Source organism: Microcaecilia unicolor, chromosome 6, assembly GCF_901765095.1.
Source record: "Microcaecilia unicolor chromosome 6, aMicUni1.1, whole genome shotgun sequence".
Taxonomy (NCBI): Eukaryota; Metazoa; Chordata; class Amphibia; order Gymnophiona; family Siphonopidae; genus Microcaecilia; species Microcaecilia unicolor.
This window is the reverse complement of record NC_044036.1, coordinates 67,470,435-67,491,412: the sequence shown is the minus strand read 5'-3', so window position 1 is coordinate 67,491,412 and position 20,978 is coordinate 67,470,435. Positions and strand designations below refer to the sequence as shown.

At 43.9% G+C, this 20,978-nt stretch overlaps 1 protein-coding gene across 11 annotated transcripts in view; it reads right to left on the bottom strand.

Annotated features, from left to right (window-relative positions):
* Positions 1 to 20,978, bottom strand: part of PKN2 (protein kinase N2) — a 218,713-nt gene that overhangs the window by 107,556 nt on the left and 90,179 nt on the right. For all 11 annotated transcript variants that reach the window (XM_030205380.1, XM_030205389.1, XM_030205381.1 and 8 more), the window contains one exon: positions 19,909 to 20,209. In XM_030205380.1, the coding sequence (XP_030061240.1) occupies positions 19,909 to 20,209 (301 nt within the window). The remainder of the gene's footprint in view (positions 1 to 19,908; positions 20,210 to 20,978) is intronic.

Below are 20,978 nucleotides of genomic sequence, written 5' to 3'. Positions count from 1 at the left end.
AGTGGATGGCTAGCTAAGGTTTAGGAATGTCTATCCCAAATTCCAAAGATGCTATGTTGCACTCATTCTAATCACACAATGTTAGTAGATAACATTATAATGACAACATAATCTCAGATTTATGTAATCTCCTCCGCCAGTGGACCCCAGTGATCTCAAAAGTTAAGCACTGGATCATTTCAAAAACTTGACTGGAAATGATCGAGGAACTTCTGTTTACAAAACAATTTGTAGTAGAGATTTAAATTTTTTATATTCATGTTTATTAAAATCCTTAATATACTGCCCTTTATTAGGGCTATAACAGAGTGGTTTATAAAATCTATGAAGAAAGAAAGAAAGAAAGACAGAAAGATTAAGAAAGAAAGAACTGGACTGAGACAAAAGCTGCAGAAATCACCAGTGGATGCAAACTCCACAACCATATACAAATGTAAAAGAGTATGCTTTAAGGCCTGCCTTAAACCATGGAAGACACACCACTGTCCGAAGATACTTATAGACAGCACACCATAGTAATGGTACTAATATAATTTAAAGAATGCAGAATTACATGTGCAGTCTAGACAAATCCTAGACAGTGGCAGGACAAGGAACATGAGGAATGAGAACACTGAACAATGCGGTTGTCCTGTTTTCAGATCCTTAAAGGCTAATACAAGCATCTTGAATTTGATCCTAAATGGAAATGGGAGCCTCTCAAGGAAGGAGTCGCATGTCTGTCAATTTAATATTACACAGTAATCATAAGCCTACATTTTAAATAGAATGAAGCTTTCTCAATCGATTCAAAATGTACAAGGAATTGTAATAGTCAATGCAACTAAAGGAATGAATAGCTAAGTTACTCATCTTCAGCAGGTGCTCTCCGAGGACAGAAGGATAAGTATTCTCACATGTGGGTGATATCACCTGACGGTGCAATGGTACTGATACTACCCAACGTTCCAAGAAAACTTCTAGAAGACTTTGGTAGGCTCGCACTGCGTATGCATGAATACCTGCCCACCTGCTTAAGTCATGTGGGACCCACAGTTGGATAAAAAAGCATAAAGAATGCAACTCCATGGGGAGGTGGGAGGTATATGAGAATACTTGTCCTGCTGTCCTCAGAAAACACCTGCTACAGGTAATTTCATTTTCTTCAAGGATAAGCAGGACACAGTATACTTACATGTGGGAATTCCTAGCTATCAGGTTGGGTGGACTGTCTATGGACTTTGGTTCGCTCCAGATAGAAGGCCAAGGCTCACCTGCAGTCCAAAGTGTCAGTGTGATTTCGCCAGGATGGGCATGAGGCCTTCGGAAAAATGCAGGCAGGACGACTGATTGATTAAGATGGAACTCTGACACCACGTTAGGATGGAACTTAGGATGCCTACGGAGAGCTACTCTGTTATGATGAAACCTAGTGTAAGGCGGATTAGCATGTAGGGCTCGCAGCTCACTGACTCTGCAAGCTGAAGTGACCACAAACAAAAACAAGAGACTTTCCAGGTCAGGTACTTCAGCTCAAAAGGAGCTTTCATCAGCTGGGTGAGGAGAACGCTTAGGTCCCACGACACAGGTAGAGGTCTAATAGGGGGCTTTGTCAACAGCAAACCTCTCATGAAGCGAAGTAGAGGCTGTAAAGAGATGGGCTTACCCCCTACATGGGAAGTACTGATCGCACTGAGGTGAAATCTTATTGTTTTTTTAAATCGAACTCACAAAGGTATAGGCGGTATTCAAGCAGCTTTTGTGTAGGGCAAGAGAGAGGATCTAGGGCCTCGACCTCACATCAAATGGCAATCCTTCGCCACTTACAAATGTAACACCTCTTAATGGAATCTTTCCTCGAGGCCAGCAAGATCCTGAAGACAACCTCAGGCAGGTGGAGGGATACAGGTTCTATGCTCTCAACATCCAGGCTGTGAGGGCCAGGGAATGGAGATTGGGATGCAGAAGAAACCCCTTTGTGTGATAAATGTTGGAAACCAGACCGGAACCAGATCTGCCTCGGCCTGTAAGGTGCGATGAGGATCATGGTTCTTCAGTCCCACCTGCATTTCAGAAAAGTTTTTTTTATCAGAGGGCTGGGAGGAAACGTATAGATAAGACCCTCCTCCCAATCGAAGAAAGGCATCTGATGCTAGCCTGTTGATTGACCCAAGTCTGAAGCTGTAGAGGGACCTTGTTCTTGAGCTGAGGGGCAAAAAGAACAAGTGAGAGGGGGGGGGGGGGGGGTGCCCCACTCTTGGAAGATCTTGCGGGCGACACCTTTGCTGAGAGACCACTTGTATGGTTGCATCATCCAATCTGTCTGCCAGACTGTTGTCACTCCCTGCTAGATATGTGGCTTGAAGCACCATGCTGTGACTGGTGGCCCCCTGCTACATCCTAACTGCTTCCTGACACAAGGGGTAGGATCCTGTACCCTCCTGCTTGTTGGCATAGTACATGGCAAACTGATTGTCTGTTTGAATGAGGACACTTTGGGTTGACAGTCAATCTCTGAAAGCCTTTAGAACATTCCAGACTGCTCAAAGCTCTAGGAGATTGATGTGAAGCTTGGTCTCCTGAATGGACCAGTGTCTGGGTATGAAGCCCATCTACATGAACTCCCCAGCCCAGATTGGATGCCTCTGTGGTTAGAATCTTCTGTGCAATAGGAATTTGGAATGGGAATCCCAGACTAGTGACTGAGCTAACTGCAGTGTGACCAAGATGACATCCACAAGGTTCCCGAGGACTGGCACCACTGGGAAGAAAGGGTCCACTGGACAACTCTCATATGCAGGCAAGCCATGGGCGTGACATACACTGTGGAGGCTATGTGGCCTGATCTCAACATCTCCTGAGCTGTGACCTGCTATCTGGGCTGGACTTGAGTGGCATCTGCCCACACCTGAGACAGGTAGGCTCCAGCTTGAACTGTGTCTACCAGAGCTGTTATGTACTCCAATCATTGTACTGGGAGTAGATGGGACTTGAAGTCGTTTATTATGAACCCTAGTAACTCCAACACCTGAACAGTTCTCTGAATAGATTCCTGAGCACCTTCATTTGATGTGCTCTTGACCAACCAATCATGTTGAAAGAGAAACACATGAACTCCCAAGTCTGATTGCGACACTGCGACTAGAGCTAGGCATTTTTGGAACACTCTGGGAACGGATGCGAAGCCAAACAGCAACACATATTACTGATAATGGTGTTTCCCCACCTGAAATCTGAGATACTTCCTGTGACTGGAACATATCTGGATGTGGGTAAAAGCATCCTTTAAGTCAGAGAGCATAGCCAATCATTTTTCTGAATCATGAGAATGGTGCCTAGAGAAATCAACTTGAACATTTCTTATGTCCAGGATGGGATGAAAGCCCTCTGTTTTTTTGGGCTCAAGGATGTACCTGGCATAGAATCCCTTCCCTTTTTCCCTTGGTGGAACAGGCTCGACTGTGTGGGCCTATAGAAAGGAGGAAGTTCCTCTGCGAGCATTTCCCAGTGCCGAGAGCTGAAGTTTGATGCTCTCTGTGGGCAATTTGGAGGAAGTTGATGCCAACTGTGGGTGCAACCCACCCAGCCTATTTGGAGAACCCACAAGTCTAAGGTTACAAGGGGTCACCTTTCTTAGAAAAAATTTAGCCTCCCTCCTACTGGGTACATCATTGGGGACGAATACTTTTACTTTGGTTATGCTCTACTGCAGACAGTCAAAAGTTCATCCCCTTAGATAGGGGAGCTGACTGGAGCTTCTGGCTCAGCCTTCTGCTGAGGAAGGAGTATGATAACAGGCACCTCTTGCGTCTCCCTTATGAAAACCTCCAAAAAGTGGAGGCTGCAGGAGTGAGCCGAGAAAAGGACTTTTTAGGTCTGCTCTTTTTTATGAGGTCTGCTACCACTTCCATTTTATCCCCAAAAAGGTTATTGCCTTGTCACAGGACATCCGCCAACTTCTCTTGAACTGCTGACTCAAGGTCTGAGATGCACAGCCATGAGAGTCTGCGCATACCAATACCAAGAGCAGAAAGCTTGAATGCCACATCAAATGTATCTAAATTGGCCCAAGCTATGTGCTATCTACGCTCCTTCTACTTATTGGCTAACTGGCAAAGGTGTGTGGTCTGCACCAGTGGGAGCATGTCCACAACCTCAAGCACAGCGCCCACCAAGTATATAACCATGTGGCTTCTCAAAACCATGAGCATTCTAGACTCTATACAAGGAGTCCGCCTTCTTAAGGACAACCTGAACATAGAGAGGTGTTTCCTAATTCTTCAACTGCATATCCTTTAGGATGTTGTGAACAGAACTAATACAGCTTCCTTAGGTGGGGAGTCATAGTCGAGGACATCCAACATCTCAGCCCTAGACTCATACTCAAGCTCCAACTTAAATAGAATGGCTTCCACCATTTCCCACACAAAACCTAAAGGAGAGTTCCTCTGAAGGAGACTTTTTCCTTTCATATGGTGGGGAAGGGTCAGAAAGAAAGCTAAGGGACCTCTCCTCTGAGAACTCTGGCTTAACCTCAGATCCCAAGGTGCAGTCTGACTCAGACTCTGCAAAGTACTCCTCATGAGTAGTCTGAGTATGTGCCTGCCTTGACCTACTGGATGCATAACTAGGCTCAGGGCGAGAACACTAGTGTGCGGGGTCTCTCCTGGACTTTGGGGTAGCTTCCTCCCCCAATGGACTGGATAGGAGCACGGCCTGAGTTGGTGCCGGTTCAGATGCTTGGTGAAGTATCTGCATCAACAAGCACCAAACAGTCAAGGCATGGGTCTCCAAGATAGACTGCAGCAGCATCATAGGTGGCACAAGCGTCCTTGGTACCTCAATGCAGTGCTTCCCCAGGATGTGCCCTAGCTCCTCTTGAAGCATGACTTGGAACCACTCCTCGAGGATAGGCATCGGTAAAGGCAGGGCTGGAGCCAGTGTAGATACAGCTTGCAAAGATGTTAGCACTAAATCAGAGGCAGAGTCCTGACTTCGGGGAGATGGGTGCCTCAGTACTACTTCAACAGAGGGGAAGCAGTCCTCTTGCCACTGACGCTTCTTGGGTACTGGTAAGATCGGTGCCCCAGAGATTCCATCACCATGCTTCAATGAGGACGGATGCTTCTTAGCCTTCTTTCAGCACGCATTGTAGTCCTTTACTGCTGATGAGGATGAAGCGGAATCCACACTGGTCCTCAGGGCTGGGTCTGAGGATGCTTGGTCTGGGCAGGGGCTACCAGCACTTGATGCTGAGGTAGGGGAGACCTTTTTGATGCCGAAGTGCCTACAGTGTCTGGTGGCACTCCAGAAGCCATGAGGACCAATGCCTTCTATGCAGATATTGATGGACCAGACTTCTGCATGCGGAAAAAGACTCGTGATGAGTGAACAGACAGTAAAGTACATGTCATGTACATCAGTGACAGACATGGTCCTAAAGCAGTCTGTGTACTCTTTGAACCCACTAGCAGGTTTCTGGGACATCACAGGAAAAATGGCTGCAGGGAAATCAAACAGTTCAATGTTTTCTCTTTTATTTTTAACCAGCTGGGAGCTCAGGCATAACATGGCTGCGAGCCACAAAAAAACCCCCATAAACTAATGTAAAAAGGAGGGAAGAAAAAAAAACTGAGGAAAAGGAAAAAAAATCCTGCACTGCCCACATGAAAGACCAGGCAGGAAGACAAAAAAGAAAGAAAAATAGTCACTCAGTTTTATTGTAAACCACTTTTAAACCGTTGTAATAAGTGGTATATCAAATTATTAAATCAAATGAAATCAAGATACATCTTCATAGCTCTGTGGAAAAGTGAAACTGTGGGTCCTGCCCAACTCGGGCAGGAGGGAAGGCACTCGCAAATGCGCAGTGCGGGCCTAACCAACAACTTCTAGAAGTTTTCTTAGAACACTGGGTAGCTTCCGCACCAGGGATCTGTCAGATGTCATCAACAAGTGAATACACTATGTCCTGCCTGTCCACAACTTCCTTACCTAAAAAAAGACCTCAACGTCTCTATCTGATGAAAAGCCAAAAAAGGAAGGTTTAGTTACTGCCACACTCTGATGAGAAAAAGACAACTGGGTATCCTATTTGACTCCAACAATACACAAAGATGTTTGAAGTGCTACAAACAGTATTATTAATACATGGTGCCAACGATGGGGTAAAAACATACAGTCAGTGACCCACATAGCCAAATATATCTCACGGTTCAAGAGAAGCTGATTATTCTCCAGCAGGCGTGCCACTGCCGAGAGGCAAGAATTAACAGGCTCTAAATCGAGGTGAATAGGATCTGCAAAATAAACCAGTTGGATGTATTCAGCAAATACTTAAGGACTAATTCCCAATGACTGAAAAAGGGTCACCAACAGTGCTTAAAAAAAAAAAACAAGATTAAACAGCACTGGTGTAAGAACAGATCCTTGTGGTACTTCTGTTACTAACAAATATCTCTCCAAATAATCTTCTGATATGAAGACCTTAAATGATTGATGGGATAAATACAAAGTACTGCATGAAAACGGAAAAATGCTATCTAATTATAATGGATAATGTGCCTGTCCTTTCATATGAAATACTAAGGCAAGGCCTTCGTAATCTAGGGAAAATGAAAAATCCTTTACTATAAGTAGATTGATAATCTTCATGTATACAAGTACTGTATATAAACATTTCCATAATGAGAGACCAAAAGTCTGCCAAGGAGAAATTATGTCTTACCTGATAATTTTCTTTCCTTTAGCCTGACCAGACCAGTCCAGAATGAATGGGTATGTCCATCTACCAGTGGACAGAGACAGAGAAAACAAAGTAATTACCAAGTAATTTGCACCTTAAGTATATCATGCAGCCTGGAATGTGCAGTATTCTGAATAGCCAAGCAATGCTGCTCAAGACTTTTATAAGAATACTGAAAAAACTTCAACAGCCAAAGATATAGTGGAATTAGAAAAGGTACAGAGAAAATAATAAAGGGGTTGGGACGACTTCCCTATGAGGAAAGACTAAAGCGACTAGGGCTCTTCAGCTTTGAGAAAAGACGGCTGAGGGGAGCTATGATAGAGGTATATAAAATAATGAGTGGAGTAGAACGGGTAGCTGTGACTCGCTTGTTTACTCTTTCCAAAAATACTAGGACTAGGGGGCACGCAATGAAGCTACAAAGTAGTAAATTTAAAACGCATTGGAGAAACATTTTCTTCACTCAATGTGTAATTAAACTCTGGAATTCGTTGCCAGAAAATGTAGTAAAAGCAGTTAGCTTAGCATGGTTTAAAAAAAAGGTCTTGATGGCTTCCTGAAGAAAAAGGCCATAGAACATTATTAAGAAACAACATCTGTGAGTAAAGAGAGCACATAACGAAAAACTAAACAGGGAGGGCTTCTGGACTTCATTGGTAGGACTAAAGGAAAGAAAATGATTAGGTAACACATATTTTCTCCTTCCTTTTTGTCTATACCAGACCAGTTCAGAACAAATGGAATGTAGCAAAGCAGTCCCCATTAGGGTGGGGCGATAATAATAAGAAAAAAACCTGTAAAGAAATAAAGATCTAATTGCTTCCCGCGCAGAACTTCACAGAGAGCATGCAAGGTACAAGTGAAGCTATAGAAGATTGAAATTGCATAATGCGAGAATGGGGTCCCTGAAGGGAACAAGAAAAGAGAAGGTATCCACTAAAGATGCCACTGAGGATCTGATGATCTAGAGCCTAACTTGTCAAGATGTCCAATGAATTTTCAGCCTCCTGGATTCCTGAATGCAGGGTCCCTCAGGGGTTCCCCGATATCATCAATATTATTTAATGTCCTGATGGCTCCAATTGGCAAGAAACTAGAAATAAATGGGTTTAAATCCATTCATATATGCAGATAATGTCACCATCTATATATCCAATATCTATGATGCTGTTGTTGAAAGATATGTAGATGTGACAACAGCATCATAGATACTGGATAAGGCCAAAAAAGGACTCAACCTCATGGAAAACTGGGCCACAACCATCAAACTTAAACTGAACCGAGACAAAACCAAACATCATAGGTGGCACAAGCGTCCTCGATACCTCAATGAAGTGCTTCTAGTTTTATCCAGACAGCACAATCCTACTACTTACCAAAACCTCATAATAGATTAACAATCTTACACAATCAAAACACAAATAAAAATACTAGGAATCATTCTTGACAAAGAATTAGCAGCGTTAATGGGCAATAATTAGAATTTACGCTCTCTACTTGCTAAACATCCTATATAATAATTCTCACCTCCAATGTTCTTAGGCTGCCTGGGACAGTGGCTTCCGCTGGAGGTGGTCTGCTTCATGGAGTAGATCAAAGTGACATCAGCAGCAAACAGCGACCCAGGCAGGGGGAGGAGTAACAGCCAGGGGGAGAAGTAGGCAGCAGCAAACAGCAACCCAGGCAGGGGGAGGAGTAGCAGCCAGGGGGAGAAGTAGGCAGCAGCAAACAGTGACCCAGGCAGGGGGAGGAGTAGCAGCCAGGGGGAGGAGTACTCCTCCCCCTGCCAAGGAATCGCACCAGACTGGCTGCCAACCTCCCGAACCACACGCGCACACTAACCGCCCTCAAAAAACTGCCGCTGCCCTCCCTCTCCAAGTCCGGATTCGGACTGTCGGCGAGGACAAAGAGGGAGGGCGGCGAGACGACAAGCGAGAGGCTGCGCCGACTGTCCAATGTGGAGGAAGCGGGCAAGGGATCAGTGTGGGGGTCGGGGTCCACTCGGAAGAAGGGGAGGGAAAGACCAGCGGGTCCAACTCCAACGCATCCGTCATCCCCGTTCACTCACAACAAAGCAAGCAAACCTATGAGATGCTGCAGGACATTTAATAGACAGGAGTGAAAGAGAGCACAGCAAGTCTACGGTAAGCAAGGAAGCCCATTGGTTAATCTCTGTTTCCACTCCCCTACGCAGCCCTCAGTGGCATACACTCAAAAACAAGCAAACCTAGGAGCTGCTGCTGTACATTGTTGTTTTAAAATTGTTGATAGACAGTGCCTTAAAACGTCAAGGACAAAAGGAGGGGGGAGACAGACACCTGCAACTGGGAGGGAGGTGAAGGGGAGGACCCTGCAACGGGGAAACAGGGAGGAAGGAAGGAAGGAAGGAAGGAAGGGAGGGAGGGACGGAGGGGGGACCCCGCAACTGGGAAAAAGGAAGGGAGGGGGGACCCCCCCCTGCAACTGGGAGACAGATCGGGGGGGGGGGGGGGGATGATGACCCTGGAACTGGGAGACAGGGTGGACCCTGGCACATACTCTCATTCTTACACACACACTCGCACCCAGTATCATTCTCTCTCTCTGTCACACACACACACACACACTCGCACATTCACTCTCTCTCACAGTGTCACTCTCACACACACTCACTCAAACATACACACTCCCAGGAAAACCTTGCTAGCGCCTGTTTCCTTTAAAACAGAAACGGGCCTTTTTTTACTAGTATTCTATAAAGTGCTGCGCGTAGTTCTACTATGTGGATCTCAAAAGAGGGTATGGCCATGGGAGGAGTGTGGGCGTTCCTAACAGTGTTATACAATACACCTGCTCTGCACCTAACTTTGGCCTGGGCATTTACACCAAGTTTTATTTGGGGTAAATGGCCGTGACTAGATTTAATTGCAGGTCAAAGTTTTCTTAATGAGTCTGAGTTGGATGGACATGCTGTCCGAAGGGTGTCTTGTGTTGACTGAAACCCTTGAATCATTCAATTTGACTGCATTTATTATTTATTTATATTCCACCTTTTTTCAAGACGGATTACATAATAACACTTACAAAGTCTTTGCATGTCAAGTGGTCCTTAGATGGTAACTCTGGCTGTATCAAGTAAGGCTGGTGCTGGGCTGGCTTGTACTATCAGAGTCCGGTTTGTATAAGCAATTCGGTTTCGGATGGGCTTTAAAGAGCTTCAATGGAAACTCCAGTAATTTGGAACGTGAGGACAGTGTTGGGCAGACTTTTACGGTCTGTGCCCAACAAATGACAAGACAGATTCGGATACACTGGAGTGGGTTTTGATGGCAACTCCAGTAGTTGGAACATTAGGACAGAGATAGGTGGAATTCTACGGTCTATGTCCCAGAAACAACAAAGAAAGATCATGATGAAATATATAAAATCACGTTCACTGTTGATTTTAATCTTGAATTGATAATGAATGTGACTGTTGGGCAGACTGGATGGACCATTCAGGTCTTTATCTGCCATCACTTACTATGTTAATATGTGAGATGCCAAAATGTTTCAGTTATAGGTGATGAAAATAAGAACCACTGCGAAGAAGTGTGGTACGTAGTAAGTGTTTTAGAAATGGTCGCTGCATTTGGGGCTTTCATAAAATTTTCAGTGTAATATGTTTTTTTTTAGTTGCAGAAATAGCTCTTTTATATGAGCCAGTAATGATTCTATAGGCCATAAGTCATTGTGGAGCAGGGCATGACCACCGTGCTGCACCCATGAGTGGTGCCCCTGTATAAACACTAAAGCTGTCATCACCACAAAAAACATATGGTCACTGCTGCCTTGCAGCAGAAGTGGTAACCTCCACCATACAGGCGAAGATGTCACTGCCATTGTGCAGTAGATGTGGTTACTACCCATGCACATCAGATGAAGTTGCTACCATCGCATAGCAGATGACGTTGCAGCCCTTGCACATTCGATAAGGTTGTTGCTATCATGCAGCTGCTGCTGCAGCCCAAGTGGTGTTGCTACCATGCAGCACATTGCACGCAGTTGCCGGCCCTGTGCAGTACATGTAGTTGTTGCTCCTGCGTAGCACATGAATTGATGCAACTGCACAGGAAATAAATTTGCTGTCGCTGTATAGCAAATGTGGCTGCTGCTACTGCCAGCCAAAGCGGGTGATATGTAGCGTAGTGCATTACAGTATCACTATTGCTTAGTGCATGAGATTGGTGTCCCAGTGCAACTCATTTCACCCCAGTTGCTACTCAGGGAGCGGGTGTAGCTGGAGATAGAAGGGGAGGGAGGAGAGACAAAGAATCATCGAGTGTCACCCTGGCTGGAGGATGAGGAACCCAGCATCACAGAGTATCATCAATGATCAATTAATAACTCCAGACCAGAAAAGGAGCAAATTCATCCAGCATAAACCCCCCTCCCTGCTCAACTGACATCCAGAACAAACTGGGTCAGGAGCCGACTGAAAGCACCAAGTAGGAGCTGCATTATCAGAGACAGTGCAGCTGTATGATATCCTTAAGAAGCAAATTACTTGGGACTACTTTTTTCTCTGTCTCTATCCGCTGGTAGATGGACATAACTCATTTGTTCTGGACTGGTCTGGTATGGATGAAAAGGAAGCCCAATATCCTGTTTCCAACAGTGGCCAATCCAGGTCAATCCAATCCAGTACAGAAAAGTAAAACAGATTTCATGCCGCTTATCCCAAGAATAAGCAGTGAATTTTCTTGGATAAATCTCAATGAAAACTATCTGGTCGATCTTCAGCCTGTGGCGGTAAACATTTTTTTAAAACACTGACTGCTGAGGGCAGAATTAGCTCCAGATATTCAATGCTGGGCCATGTCTGGGTAATGGCATTGAATATCTGGGCCAAATTGTTTAGGTGCTGGTCATTGAGATTTATGTGGGTCCTGGCTGAATGTCAGCTGAGACTCACATAAGATTATTTACCCATGTTCTGACCCCCCCACTTTCAATCCTCCCTCAGACCCCTGAACAGCATACCTCCCCCCCCCCCCCCCCCAGGCCGTCACATTCCCTCTCTTTCTGATCCTCCTTCCCACCCCTTGCTAAACAAAATATAAGGAGGACCAAACCCTGCCACCCTTTGTAAGCTCCCTGGGCCTACTTTTGTGGGTCCCTGGTGGTCTAGGGGGAAACAGGCAGGAGCAATGCCCAATCGCTCCTTCCTGGTGCAGCCTGCTCTTGAAAATGGCTACCACAGTCTCTAACAGCATCCTCACAGTTCTTGAAATACCGTGAGGCTGTCACTAGAGGTTGTGCTAGCCATCTTCAAGAGCAGGCCGTACGAAGGAGGAGCAAGTGGGCATCGCTCCTGCTTGTCTCCCCCTAGACCACCAACGACCAACAAAGGTGGACCTGGGGGGGGGGCAGGAGCTCAGGGAAGGGGGAGAAGGATCAAAAATGGGGCCTGCAAAACACATGTGCTACTGCCTAGAGGTTAACGGGGCACTGGCCAATATACAGACCAGTGCTCAGTTAACCTCACCACATAAAATTAGGACAGCCTTTTTTCTGTCCTAACTTTATAAAGTTACCAAGTCAGTTATAGACTAAATATCTCTGCTAACCAGCTAGGTCACTGCTCTGCCCTAACTCTGCTCCTGGCCCACTCCTAACCTTGTTGGTAGGGAAAGGCCATTTAGAGGGGATATTCAGCGGCACTGTTCGGTTAAAAGTGTCGCTGAATATCCCCATTTAGGCCCGGACAAGCCAGTTAAACAGCCAGGAGCCTATTCTGGCCATTTTTAAAATTGCTTTGAATATCTACCTTTATAAATCTAAAATATTTTCTAGAGTTTAAGAGGGATAGTTACTAACATATCTTAAGGAAACAATGTATAATTTTGATTGCATAGCATATGTTTTGGCAGCACAATGCGAGTTAAATCATACAATATACCTCATTATTATGCAAATAAAGTAGAAAATGTTTAACTTCATAAGCTGCATTATTTGTGGAAAGATAACACCAGCTTTGAGATTCCATTCCTGACATTTAAATCCCGCTTATATCCAATTAGAATCAAAGAAGGTAACAAAATATGCGGTATATTAAATAAATTGAACCTTGAATAATATTCAGATACAATCAGGAAGTCATGTAAATCAGAAATATTTAGCAAACAAATAAGTTTTCAAATCTTTTCAGAAATTCAAATATGTTTCCATGCTCTGAATTTGGATTAGGATCAAAATCCATAATTCAGTAGTAAAATAATTAACCCCCCCCCCCCCCCCCCCCGTTTACTAAGCTGCGTAGCAATGCTGACAAAGTGAATGGGCTGTGTCAGCATTAGTGCACGGCAGCTGCTAGCGTGGCTTAGTAACCGAGTAACGGGGGAGGGGGGAATGCGAGGTAAAAGAACTATCATGAAAACAAAAAGTGACACTGCTGCTCCCCCCCCCCCCCAACGGCAGACACACCAGGGAGACCTTAAGTGCCAGTGGGAGAGGGAGGATGTGTTTCTGGGTTTACATATTATATACAGGTACTTAATTTCTACCTGGGGTAATGGAAGGTTAAGTGACTTGCCCAGAGTCGCAAGGAGTTGCAGTGGGAATCAAACCCAGTTTCCAAGGATCAAAGTCTGCTACACTAACCACTAGGTTACCAAGGCACGATGTTCCCAACTGCAGCAACACAAACCTGTATTTTTCACAGGAGTCAATAATCTGCAATACTGAGGTACCCCAGGTTCGAGATTCCCATGGTAAATATCACTGAAATAAATTGTGCTATTTTACCATAGCTTAATAACTACCTCTCTAAGGGAGTACATACTAACATGCATTAAGGGAATAAAGCACAATGTGGGCCTTTTACAAAGGCACGCTAGCATTTTGGTGAGTGCTAAAAATAAGCGTGCCCTAAACGACAGAGACAGCCATATATTCCTATGGGCGTCTCTAGCATTTAATGTGCACTAAAAATGTTACCGTGCCTTTGTAAAAGATCCCCAATATTTGCCACTTAATACACATTAAATAGCAAAATTGTGAGTTGTTTTATCATAATGCACCTTAGTTTTACCATTTTATACCTGGAGCCCACTGGGGCAGGAGCAACTTGAGGTCACTCTTACCCCAGACACTAAGATACCAAGAAACCACTGGTAGGTCCCAGGAGAAGTAGAAATTAGATCTTACCTGCTAATTTTCTTTAATTTAGTCTCACCAAACATGTCCAGTTCTTGTGGGTTGTGTCCATCAACCAGCACATGGAGAAAGAGAAGAAAAAAAAGCTTTGGTAGGACCTCTTGTGCCTAAGAGGGTAGGATTTCCAAGACAGCGTAAGAGGAAAGAGACTTGGACTTTTCCAAGTATTTCCTAATATCCTTTTCTCTCTTGCAGTCATCATTCACTTTTATTCTGAGAGGAACATTAGGTCCACTTCAAGCAGAATTCTCTAGTTCAGGAGTTCATTTCGTCTATTCAGTCCAGGACCTGTAAGATGCAACCTCTGACTTACAAGGAAGGGAATCTGGACTAGTCTGGTGAGAATAACGGAAAGAAAATTAGCAGGTAAGATCCAATTTCTCTTTCCATAGTGTCTTCACCAGATCAGTTCAGAACCTGTGGGATGTAGCAAAGCAGTTTTCAAAGTGGGTGGATACAGAGGAGAAATACAAGAGCCTGCCTTAGAGATTCAGGGTATGGCCCCTCTAGCGCCTCTGAACTAAAGAAGGTTTGTGAAAAAAATACACAGGACAAAGTTGCAATTAGCAAACATGTATGAAAGTCAATTATTTGTCAAATGAAAATGAGAGGAGTAGAGAACCTTGTAAGAAGTCTCAAAAACTCCACCTTGTAACAGAAGCTAAAGAAAAAAAACAACAGTTATTGAATAATACTGATCTTCTAGAGATTTGGAAAGCTGTTTATTCATAAAATAAGTACTAACATAGACTATAAGATCATATTAGAAACTATTTCCAAGTATCACTAGAGAGTTTCCAGGATTTTGCCAGCTGTAAGCATAATGCGAGTTTCCAAACTTTGTCTAAAATCCCCTATAAAGGAAAGGAGATAATTATCCCTGAGACAAGGAATTGGGGGAAAGGAGGGATGGGATTTGATATACCACCTTTCTGTGGTTAAAATCAAAGCAGTTTACATGTTATACACAAGTACTTATTTTGTACCTGGGGCAAACATGACCAAGACTGAGCTTCTTATCTTTCCCCCTAAACCAACCTCTCCTCCTCCCCCATTCTCTATTTCTGTGGATAACACTCTCATCCTTCCTGTCTCATCAGCTCGTAACCTTGGGGTCATCTTCGACTCCTCCCTCTCCTTCTCTGCACATATTCAACAGACTGCTAAAACCTGTCGTTTCTTTCTCTATAATATCACCAAAATTCGCCCTTTCCTTTCTGAGCACACTACCAGAACCCTCATCCACGCTCTTATCACCTCTCGCTTAGACTATTGCAACTTGCTTCTCACAGGTCTCCCACTTAGCCATCTCTCTCCTCTTCAATCTGTTCAAAATTCTGCTGCACGACTAATATTCCGCCAGTGTCGTTATGCTCATATTAGCCCTCTCCTCAAGTCACTTCACTGGCTTCCTATCCGTTTCCGCATACAGTTCAAACTCCTCTTATTGACCTATAAGTGCATTCACTCTGCAGCTCCTCAGTACCTCTCCATTCTCATCCCTCCCTACATTCCTCCCAGGGAACTCCGTTCACTGGGTAAATCTCTCTTATCTGCACCCTTCTCCTCCACTGCTAACTCCAGACTCCGTTCCTTTTATCTTGCTGCACTTATGCCTGGAATAGACTTCCTGAGCCGGTACGTCAAGCTCCACCCTTGGCCGTCTTCAAATCTAAGCTAAAAGCCCACCTTTTTGATACTGCTTTTAACTCCTAACCCTTATTCACTTGTTCAGAACCCTTATGTTATTATCATCCTCATTTTAATATTCCCTTATCTCTTGTTTGTCCTGTTTGTCTGTCCTAATCAGATTGTAAGCTCTGTCGAGCAGGGACTGTCTCTTCATGTTCAAGTGTACAGCGCTGCGTATGTCTAGTAGCGCTATAGAAATGATAAGCAGTAGTAGTAGTTAAGTGATGTGCCCAGAGTACAAGGGGCTGCAATAGGAATCAAACCCAGTTCCCCTGGTTCTCAGGCCACTCCCCTAACCAAAAGAAAAAAAAGGAAGGCAGTGATCCTATTGTTTATTCCTTCCCTGTAGCTTTCACATAAAAAAAACGAATAACAACAAAACAACTGTCTGGATACATAAGCAACAGCAGACAAACTGAACAGGGAAGATGTCTCCTCTTCTTTGGGGTTTTCTTCTTCTTCTTTTTTTTTTTTTTTTTGAGAACAAAACTTCAGTCTGCCCATGGAGGAAAACTGTTCCCAAAGGCTTGAAATGCCATCATCTCTCATAAACCTGACCCCACAGTGTACCTCTGAATATAGACACTATGAAAAGCAAAATGGAGCCTTAAGGTAGAAACTTCCAACACTCACAGAACAAAAACCTGCCAGGCCAACAGAGAAGAACCTTCCAGAACAGAATGGTATCCTGCCCTGAACAGAAGTCTCTGTAAGAGTATAATTTAAGCAAACAGATTCCTACAGAACTAAGATTGGGTCTGGAAAAATGTCATACTGCCACCTAGCATTACGTAGAAACCTTGACCAATAGAAGGGAGGAAACAAGGTTCCAAAAAGAAGGAAGATAAAGTGGAAATCAAAGAAATTATCATGAATGATCTTTGGGTATTTGCCATGGACCAAGTCAATATGAAGCCTTGCACTTCAGGACAGAGCATTTCTTTTCCCAATACAACCTGCAAGCTTGAAAGCTATCAAAGCAGTGTACATTTAAGTATAATAGGCTGTCCCTGGAGGGCTCACAATCCAAGTCTGCAGTGCACGCAAATTTATTACAAGCGTATTCAATGTGGATATCCTGAAAACCTGATGGGGCGAGTCCCAAGGATTGGGTTGCTATCACGCCAAGTGCTTCCTTAAAGAAAGGAAATTCCTCTTTCATTTTATGTTATTATTATTTTAATTATGATATGAGGGGTCTCAGCTGGGAGGGTTCCAATACTCCCCCTTAGGCAGAGCTTGTAAGACTAGAACCAATCCCTCCAAAAGGGACCGCTATACAGAAGCTTAGAAGTCTGTGGCACAGAAACAGCAATAAATTCACTTGCCAGAAACCTCACTGATAGCTCAGAAAAATCGCAGAGATTGTGGATAATAAATAAAGATAATAAGTACTTGGAAAGAATCCTTGCTCCCAAAGATCCCCCCTCCCCCAAAGTGGCATACAAACTGAAATTATTCCTTACTTGAGGGAGCAGCTGGAGCTGACAGTTGTTTCTCAACAAACAAGATCAGGTGCCAACAGTCTGGGTAAAAGGGCATGAAAAATGGTCACCCTTAAGAAAATATCTGAGAATAAAAGAAAACGTGGTGCTGCTTTTCACAGAGGAAAAAGTGTCCACGGACTATAACAGAATTGCAGGTGACCTTGAATCAGTTCTTTGATCACTGGGGAGGAGGAAAAAAGAAAGCCTAATTTGACTGTCATAACGAAAATAGCAACAGACGCGGTTCTTAATAAGCAGCCCCCAATACCCTGGTCTAATCCATCACTCTTCGGCAGCTACTGCTGTGACAGCAACTCTTGCTGTGCCAGCCAGGTCTCTGAGCGAACACCACCAAAGCAAAGCAAATACTGCCTCCAAATCAATTTTGGCCACTGCCATAAAAGGAAGCCTCAATTTGTGGGTCAGACAAAGGCGTGCAGCTCTTGATGCTCAAAATCAGTACTTGCCCTAGCTCCCTCGTAGCAGTAGCCTGACCACGATCCTCCCCCCTCTCCTCCCTGAAGGTCCAACTCACCTTTTGAAACTATAATGCTGAATAAGCAAAACATCTGGGTGAAAGAAATGGATGAAAGGGAGGAGGGGGGGGGGGGGCCTTAGACTAGTAGCGTAGCCAGGCCTCAATTTTTGGGTGGTCCAGGGGGTGAATTGGATGGGCATAACCCAAGCATTTCCTCTCTGCTTGCTACTCCCCCTCACTCGCCCCCGCAGCAATAAAAGTATATCTGGGATTCCTGGGCCCTGCCAGCTGAAGAATCTCAAGAGTAAACTACAAACATCCTGTCCAGTCTTCAGATGTATTTACTTTATATACTTGAATATAAACCCATCCGAATATAAATAGAGATAACATTTTTACCCTTAAAAAGAGGGGAAATAAGTTAACTCGACTATAAACTAGGGTTTATATTCAATTAGTCTTCTCTTTCCTCACCCCCAGAACAGAGAGCCCCATCCTGATACACCAATAGCCCACCCCCCCCTACCATTTCACTTGGTGGTCTAGTGGAAAGCCAGGGCATGAACTATTCTCATTGAATATGGCTTCTGTGACTTCCAATGGCAGTCTTGCAAGATTGCCACTATAGGTCACTTCAGCCATTTTGGGATTGGAGCCATTACTGGCAGGATGCCCTGTCCCAACTCTCTACTAGACCAACAGGTGAAAAAGTAGGCTGGGGGGGGGGGGGGGGGGGTAACACCTATGGGTGTGTTGGGAGAGGGCACTCTCTGTTCTCTGTTTGGGAGGAGGGCAGGTACAGGTGAGGGAGAGAGGGAAATAATATTGCACATCAAGGGGGGTGGGAGGTGGGAGTGGAGTAATGCCAACAGACGAGTATAAATTGAGATTTAAACTTTTGTCCTTTTTTTTTTGGTCAAAAAATCTTGGTATATATTCAAGTACATAAGGTAAACCCCAGGGAGTTCCTGCCAGGGAAAAGGGGGGAGTTAGAGAGAAGGGAGTCCTCCAAGTATTCCTTTCATGCCAAGAGGGAAAAGCGTGCTCCAGCTCAAACTTCTTCAATCGTGCTCAGGAGCTCAAACCTTTAGAAAGAAACCCCCTAGACTCAAAAGAAACCCTATTCTCCCACTGGGTCTAGAGCTGTTACAGTAAGCAGTCCAGAAGTTGCATGGAGTGTCTGTGACCGTCTACTGGAGACAGAGAAATACTGATGACCTCAAGCTGCACAGTGCCCTTAAAAGGCAAAGCACGCAGGATCTTTTGCTTCTCTGGCGCCATTCAATGCTCAAAGGATATACCACAGGTTCTGGACTGGTCTGGTGAAGACACTAAGGAAAGGGGTCTTTGGGAGGGCGGCATCTTGACTGTGCATCAAAGGAAGGGAAAGGAAAGGGGAAAGTGGACAGAAGCCCATGTGGGACCTTTTTAAAACACCAGCCTCTAAGATGCTCCTGGGCAGCCAAATAATACATCTTGCATTGTTGGTTGAAACTTGCATTATTCATATATTGCAGGAGTTACAAACTTGTGGTATTGATTTTCTGCATGTTAGTGATTGCTGTGGTAAATTAAGCTGAATTAAAACATAATATTTTACCATATCTTAGTAACTAGCAAAGGAAATAAAACATGATTTTGGTCAAATAATGCATGTAAATTACAACCTTGTATGGTATTCACCCTTAGTGCATGTTTTAACAACACAATGCAAGTTAATAATGAAGATGCAAAACACAGAGCTGGCTTAACCTATGGACCTGGTGAGGCTCTGGCCCCCTGTTCAGGGCTCTGGCCCAGGGCGCCAGAGATAAAGAGCACCAGAGCATGTGATGTCACTGGCCCTGTAGGTTATAGCTTAAGCTGGCACAGAGCTTACCTAGCATTGTGTGAGCAGAGAAAAAAGAAGAGCCGCCAACTCTCTTCCTCTTTCTGTATCAAACTACACATTCCCCCATCTACCTTTAAAGGCAGTTTTTCCCTCCCAAACACAGACAGCGTTTCACTTAATGCTACCTGCATCAACGCCCAGCGTATTCCTTGGGCTGCACCCCAGCCCCTCCTTTAGCATCACTTCCACAGAAGAGGGAAGACATAGGGGCTGATGCAGGTAGAGTTAGATGAAATGCTGTTGGTATTCAAGAGGGGGAAACTGCCTTTAAAGGCAGGCTGGGGGGGGGGGGGGTAGGATGGCCTGAGGAGGAGCGTTCAGGGCACCACAGTCCCTTCAGCTGGCCCTGGCAAAGCATGCAAATTCATACAACTATCCACAAGTGTGGTTAAAATGGTATGTTTGCTTTAACTTAAAAGAATGCAAATATACACATATGAAAATCTATAAAGCATACCTGGAAAGTCATCAGGGTCTTTTACAATGATATGTGCATTTAATTCCTGTAATTTATGATGCAGTTCTTCTAATTTTTTATTTGACTTTTTCAAAATATCGTCCACATAAGCTAAATTTTTTTTATCTGTTGTGACCTTTCTGAGGTTTTCTGCTCCCTCCTTGATTTTAAGTTCTTTTCTTATTTCACGTTTGATCTGGTCCTTAATGTCATCTAGATTTGGCTGCACCATTGTTTCTGAAAAATTTATTCTTTGGCTAATACCAAGATGTTCAGGAACTAGAGAACTTTGGGCATCTCCCTATTGAGAAAAACAAAACAAACATTAGTTCAAGAAGCTATTCAGTTTTGTATAAATACGTAGAATAAGCTCATTTTATCCCAGAATGTTAAAATTTCACATAAACACTACTTACAGAAAATTCTTTCAATTCGTATTACCTAGAATTTACTTATCACTAATATTAAAAATTGTGCTAGGCCCTTGGTCTTCACTCCTAATCCTTGAAAACTGCCAACAGGTCAGGCTTTCAGGATATCTCTAATGGATATGCATAAGAGCGATCTGTATACAGTGAAGGCAGTAGGCATATAATGGCTCTTATGCGTATTCATTAGGGATATCCTGAAAAGCAGCAGCCCTTGAGGACTAGAAATGAAGACCAAGGTTCTAGGCAATGTGTACCCGAATGCTGTAATTTATATTGATATACTGAGTATTTACAAGTTCTTTAATAAGCCCTGGAATGCCAATTTATCTGGTCAATTTCTACAGCTGTTTAGTTTTTTTTATCTGAATAAAGAAATCAGTAATAAAGAGAATCAAAGACTATGAATATAAAGGTCACAATAGATACCTCTCTCATACAAAGTGCAAAGTACTATTTAGACACTATATTCCTGGGATCCTTCCAGTAGCATGAAGACGGTTTGTGCTCTACTGAATTGACAGGGTTGTTTACGCCTTAGACAGATGATTATAGTGAAACTCTGGCCACAGTCAGTGTGATTGACTTTAGATACACTTTTGAATCTTCAGTTAAGATAAAAGCTAAATGCTTGTTTTTTTT